The sequence below is a fragment of the Prunus mume genome, linkage group LG2, assembly GCF_029339155.1.
Source record: "Prunus mume cultivar Tortuosa linkage group LG2, ASM2933915v1, whole genome shotgun sequence".
Classification (NCBI taxonomy): domain Eukaryota; kingdom Viridiplantae; phylum Streptophyta; class Magnoliopsida; order Rosales; family Rosaceae; genus Prunus; species Prunus mume.
In genome coordinates, this window is record NC_142699.1 from 3,668,303 (window position 1) to 3,675,395 (window position 7,093).

At 40.5% G+C, this 7,093-nt stretch overlaps 1 protein-coding gene across 1 annotated transcript; it reads right to left on the minus strand.

The window, feature by feature from the left end:
* Positions 1-4,428: 4,428 nt before the first annotated feature.
* On the minus strand, positions 4,429-6,621 carry LOC103319390 (uncharacterized). The gene is made up of 2 exons (XM_008220920.2): positions 5,841-6,621; positions 4,429-5,412 (listed from the first exon to the last, which is right to left on the minus strand). The coding sequence occupies exons 1-2, from the start codon at positions 6,482-6,484 to the stop codon at positions 4,713-4,715; spliced, it is 1,344 nt and encodes a 447-aa protein (XP_008219142.2). The 5' UTR covers positions 6,485-6,621; the 3' UTR covers positions 4,429-4,712.
* Between the last annotated feature and the right edge of the window lie 472 nt (positions 6,622-7,093).

The following is a 7,093-nucleotide window of genomic DNA, read 5'->3' on the forward strand; positions in this document are numbered from 1 at the left end:
ATGGCACCCACGCCACCAACCCCAAGGCCAGGACTACTATTATTTAATAATAACTTTAATTGTTTTATTATGCTCAACACTTCATATACTTCTCATGATTTTCCCCCAACAAATACCTGCTCACTCTTTTACCCATATCTCAATTCTACAAGTCAGCCGAAGGGTTAATTATTGCTATCTAGAATGAAAAATATGATTCCCAGTCCAACTCATTAATAGACAACACTGAGATATGTTACAAGAAGGTAACGACAACAAACAAAAACCATTTCAATTTGACCAGAAAGAGAAGAGAAGAAACAGTTTGATGGCAGACATTTCATATCTCTAGACATGCCTGCTTGCTGTTTGTTAGATATGCGTTTGCCATAATGTGATCACTGCTAGGTACTCAATCAAGAAATGAGTAGTGACATTAATGGTGTTTGAAAATGAGCAAAAAGACTACATCAATGATAATATGGCAGCCATATCCATATCCTTGTTGCTGGCCTAAATTTTGCATAAATTTCATGGACGGTAGAAGTAGCTTTAGAACGGAACCTATGAAAAGGGTTTGGCATAAGCTGTATGCAGTGTAAAATGAATATCTTCCTGCAGTAACAAGTGGAGAGCAAGAGTCTACAAATGAGTATCAAAATCTCTAAAACAAGCCAACAACATAGTGGCTTATTGATTTTTTAGTGTTCAAGTGCTAACCAATCATTTGATTGGACTTCATGATGTTGAACATATCATTTGTTGGTGTTCATTGAATGATCATCCTTGCAAATATTCACTCAAATAAGAAAGCATTTAGTTACCAAACAGTAACAAAATAAATAGACAAGGATAGTGTGTTTAATTCGCGGAATAATGAAAAATATGAATTTTAATAATAACAATAATTCTCACAGTTATTATGACAGCAAAACAACAAGAATGTAGGACATACTAACCAACTTTAACGATCAAGCCGCGAAATTGCAATGTCTAAAGACAAATTTCGACCATACTCTTGTGCTCGCAGTTTGTTAGACATTCGTTCCAAAGAATACAATAATCGATAATCATAAATTTAAACACTTCAACTTTAAACTATGGCGAACTAATTATATATCTATATTTTCTTCATGCCATTTGAAAGAATATTTGAAAAATGAAATACTGCAACCTAACAGGACCAATTCAGCTAGAATGATAGCTAGTGTGATAACTTATTTGAACCATGCCCAACCAGTTTTAATGGACACTCTGATAATAAATTTGCAACTTCTAGAAGCCGAAGTTAAGGTGATAGCTTTGGTAAACATGTTAAAGTTATAATTCTAAGATACTTTTTGTGGACACATCACTTTTTTATTTGGGTTCCATTCTCAGTTTCTTTCTTTCACCAATAAACAAAAAGCAAAAATAAAAATAAAAATAAAGGACAAACAGTACAAAAGAACATGACCCTTAGATTTAGATAAACACAATCCCACACATGGAGCCGGTGACAGAGCAACCTGTCTCCAGGTCCGTGAGAAAAGTCCATGAAACCATTCTTGTTGACACGGTGTGCTGACTGTTTTCTTTATCACACCAGAAAATAGTGCAGCCTCTGCTAGATCTTACAAATAAATCCACGTTCTTGGGAAAGTTTATGTTCACAAACTTTGTATAGAAGTCTTGTATTCCGAGAGACATCAACTTATTACACTAACTTTTGGACATAAACTGATGTTACGTGATGTAACAATGTCTTATTTGCCATTATTTTGAGCTCACTATAAACTTTATTTATTGACAACAAATTACACACACAAAATTATATTGGTACAATAAATTGGTGTCTCTAGTATTATTGATATGTACGCGATGGTCATTGTTCATGGCAAAGCGTAAACAATTAATAGTCGTATGCAATTTTGATTGAAGTATTGCTAATTTGGATAAGGTAGAGTAATTTTGGATGTTGTTGAATTAGAATCTTTATTGTTTGAGCTTGCAAAATTTTATTTTCACTTTGGTATGAAAGTTTCATATCCATCATCATCCATGATGTGGCCACTTAGTGTTTGATTTTGAACCTGAAAACCCTTGCTTGGATTGGATTGGATCTACCCATGTGGTCCAAGCACCGAACAAAAATGGCATGAATCTGCTATGCAAAACAAAAACTTGGGATGAAATCTTATATCCGTTGACAAGTGAAGCAACAAAGAATAAATAGAATAAATAAGCAGAAGTTGGGTGAGAAGCTGTTAATAAAAAGCGGTTGGTCGATTTTTCCTTTGGTAACATTTTTTGTTCTGCTTCTGTTTCTGTTTTAGAAAGTGACTTGTGGAGGTTAGAGTACCTCAGTAACAAGAGAAAAACACACTTGACATTATGACGGTATTTCAAATTAATCATATTTTATTATGAGTTTTAACTTTCTTATTTGATTGTAATTAGTTTATAATACTGTCACTCTGACATTTCCGTCATATGAAGAGAAAAAATTATATACCATAGGGATAACTCTATTATGTTATTCTCAATCAATTAAGTTCCGCTACAAGTGATAATTTTTCTACATGGTAGAACATGATTAGTTGAAAATAGTAAAACAATGTTATCTTCGTGATATACAAACTCTTTTCTTTATGTGAAGGTTTACTTACCCTCTCTCTCTCTCTCTCTCTCTCTATGGTCCCTCCCTAGGCATAGCCCTAGTGTTATAGTCCCTACTCACTCAAAAATGTGGTGAACGTGACTTCTGATTTCTCTGAGTCCCGACGCAAAACTGTTGTTGTCCGGAAGACGACTTGGGGACCATTTGCCATAAGCCCCCATCTCAACAACAATCTCATCATCTTACTCACATCACACCTTTCTCAAGTTTAAGTTCCATTTTTTTCAACTATAAATTCAATTTCAGACATTTTAAATATATAAACAAAAATACAGTATGTGCTTCCTAGGTAACAATAATAACCCATCTTCACATATCCTTTAGAAAACAAACTGATTGAGCACATATTTGCTTATCACCTATTGAGCATTATCACCACATTAATTATCTTTGAATGAATATAATTAAAACGACATGCTACAATAAAAAAGTTTGAGTAAAATTCGAGTCAACCAGCCAAAATATGTTTAAAATCGAGTTGCCCATCACCTCAAAAATAACTGATTTACAACCTGAGGCAAGTTTAATTGTGAGTAAAATTATTGATAAAGTGTGAATGTTTAATGAACTAAAAGGGTTTAAAAATAGATCAAAGTAATATATGATTCCAAACCCCAATATTGAGAGAGATCCCATTTTGAAATACCCCTCCCACATTGATTAAAAGAAAATCGTGTTGCAAATGATATACCAAAAGAAGATTTGGTTTTAGATGGGAATAGGGGGTCTTGATAAACGTCTCCTATTCAACGAACCTCATTGCGATTCTTTTTTTATAAATAATATAGGACATTTGCAACCTTATTGTGATCCATTTAGGTCTAATATGCGTTAGTTTTCTTTTTCGGTTAGATGGGAGGAAATCGAACTTTGAACCTATCATAATTAACTTATACGCCACCCTTTCTCTCCTATGAACCTATCATAATTAACCTATACGCCACCCTTTCTCTCCTACTTAGGCTAACCCCAAGGATTTAATCTGTATAAGTTTTTTAAATGTATAAAACAAACATCAATTTTCTTTGAAGGAGACGACCAACAAGTCATTACTCATAATTTCAATTATTATACAACAATGTAAAAAGAAAAGAAAACAGAAGATAGTCCCCTTTCTACTATGGGGTGTTTTTTTTTTTTTTTGCTGAAGTTATAAATGGGAAAGAGTTTTTTCACACACACTATCAAAGTGCCATAGAAATTCAAACATGAGACAGTTGATATGCAAATCAAGAACTTTTCATTATTTCTATGAACAAAGAAAAGTTGGATCCAATGGTCCCCCCTCCCAAACCAAATTGCATAACAGAAATTCATCTGATCCATCCATGGTCCCCCTCACTCTTTTACCCATATATCCGAAACCCTACACACTAAACCCCCCAACAATATTTTAAACAATGGTGCCTGCCAGCTCCATCGCAAAACCCAAGCACCCCCCCCCACCTTCATCAAAAGCGCATTCCAGCTATCCTCCATATTAATTTCGAATTAATTTTATTTCCTTAAAAGCCATTACACAAAATATTAATTAATTCGCGTACCAAAAAATAAACAGAAATCAAATCAGCACGTAACGCGCACGCCCTTCCCTTCCCCACATTAATCATTTAACTACTTCTTTATGCTAAACTACAATTTACAAACACACAGATGGAACTAATTATAAATTAATTAACGTGCTTAGCTGCCATCAATTAGATTACAGCTAAATCCACACTTCCTCTATTTAATTCATCCAAATTAAAGTAACATCAAATATTCTTCGAGTCAGCGAGCGACTACAAAAATTCCAACTAAAGCAAGCCCTTCATTTAAAAAACTAAAAGGGAAAATTAAACACAAGTCACACGACCAAAAACAAAGCGTGCCCTGCCTAATCTCTCTCTCCTTCCTCTCACTGTACACACTACACAGCTCTCTCTCTCTCTCTCTCTCTCTCTCTCTCTCCTCTCTCTGTTTGTTAGTAGAAATTAAAAATATGTTTTTTTCTTCTCCAGCAAACCAAACTCAGAATGACCAAAAAAAAGAAAGGACCAAATCCCATTAAAACGACGACGTAGCCCTATCCGAGTCATCGGAGCAGCTCCGAGTCCTGACATAGCTCCTTCCTCAGCCGTTGAGAGAAAAGCCTGCAGGCGTCCATGCTCAGATCAACAGCTGCGGCCAAAGCCACGTAAGCCGCGGCGTCCTCCGTACAGTTCACGTGCTGCACGCTCACCTCCACCGCAGGCTTGCTGCACCTGCCCTCACCCTCAACCTTCGCCGACATCACAAAACCTCTGTACAAGCAATAGGGCCACAACCCGTACCCGAAATCCCCGCTGCCCCGCGGGCTGCAACCCGGAGAGTTTGGGACGGGTCGGGTACCGGAACCCGAACCCAGATCCAGTACGAATTTCCCGCCCTTGTTTAAGCTGAGAGTGGACTCGGCCAACACAATGCCGGCACCGCTAGTGTCGGGAATGAGTTCGAAGCGGTACCCGAGGCCGTCGGAGCCGCCTCTTTCGCGCCAGGCCTCCAGGCGGCCCCACGGTTTCCACGTGTTGTCGCCGGGTCGGAGGATGAGCCAGGATCCCGGGTTGGACCGGCTGACCCGGTCCGAACCGGGTGAGGCCACGAAGGGCGTGACCATCGAGGCTGCGGCTACGGGCGAGCCGGAGAGGTCGTGGACCGTTATGGACCAGCCCTTTCGCTCCTTCCCCGGTCGCTCTCTCTCGCTCCCAAACGAGCCTAACCAGCTTCGAGAGTTGCCGTTGTCCAAATGTAAAGACCTGTGAACAGAGGGGCAAAATGGGAATAAAAAAAATCAATTCAGAATCTGCGTAGTAAATTTAAGAAGATGAAAGGGGCAAAATGAGAATAAAAATTAATCGCCAGTAAACAAACTTTGTAAAAGCTCCGGAAATGAAACAGGGACCTGGTTAATAAAAAATGGGCTTAGAATCTACGTAAAGAGCTTTAATGGGATCAGAGTCCCCTTGAAGGATTCAATTGCAAAACGTCGTCGTAAAGCGAACAAAACTGTGAGCTTCACTACTCTAATTTAATTATAGTATCCAACTTTTACACAAAACATTCGCATTCACAATCTCGAATCAAACGCAGAATCTACTTTTTTTCTTTGCAAAATTAAATAATAATAATAATAATACCGAAACCCTAACACAGACGAAGAAAATTTGGGGAAAATGAATAATACCTGGATCTTTGAGTGCCTCGGTCGCCGGTGCTTCTGAAGCTGAATTTGCAGGTGAACACGGGCTGCCGAATGTTGCCTTGGATCTGAAACACTTGTGGGCTACATTCGGGTTCTCCGTCGAACTGGAAAACGAATCTCGGGTCGGGTTCGGCCTTAACATTCAAATGGAACTGGGTCTGGGCCGAAAACACGCCTTTGAGGACGCCTTTCCCGACGGAGACCCACCCGTTGTGGAACACACTGGGCTTGGACTCGGTTCCCGCCAGATCCAGCGGCACGGAAACCCGACCCAACAGCCTTCCGGAATTGACGCCGCAGGTGCTGCCTCTGCGACCCGTGTATATCGAGATTTTAAGGCAGAGCTTGGGGGCGAATATGGACTTGGACCCGACCCGGTCCAGATCCGACTTGCTAAGGTGGAAAGTAGCGGCGACGCCGTTTGCCTGAGCGGCGCTGTCGAGGGTTTGGGCCTCAGGCGGGAGACAGGGAACGACGGCGTTTTGAGGGGGGAGGTTGTTGAGCTTGATCTTGCAGAAGCATGGTGCTGACGAAGGGTGGACGACGGAGCGGGCGGGCTTGGAAGCGACTGGGATCTTGAGAGCGAGATTGCCCACCGTGACCCGCACGAATGGGCAGGGATCCATTGCAGAAAGCAAAGTAAATGCAAAGCAGAAGCTCCTCTCCCTCAGTCTAGGGCAATGCCATTGATGCTCTGGTTTTGTGCTGTGTGTTTGTTTATTGAGTTTCTAAATTGGAAAGTGTAAAGGGCTAGAGGAGAGAGAGAGAGAGATGAATTTTTAATTGTGATTTTTTTTTTTGGGGGATGGGGGTTGGGAGACAGCTGGATACAGGCTGGCATGACTGCCAGCTCAGATCGAAGTTGACGCCATTTTGAGGATTGTGGATGAATAAGAAGTTTTCTCTCTCTCTCTCTCTCTCTCTCTGTGTATATAGTGGGCCACACACCCAACCTCCTCCTGAGTCTGACCAACTCCCTAACCCAACCCACCTACACTACACTGGTCCAGGTCCACTCTCTCTACAGCACTGCCTCTTTTAATTTTCAAACTTTATTTACGCTTTGTGAAATGACGAATTCGGCCCCGGTCCATTCCAGCTATAGAAGGAATCTCCGGCTCTCTATGCAAAACCCCCGGCGTACACACTTGTCAAATCTGCGTGCTTTCCTCTTTCCCGCCTCCTCTTCCCTCACGTGGACTTCCTCCTGCACCGCAGAGCCACGGACCACGTGG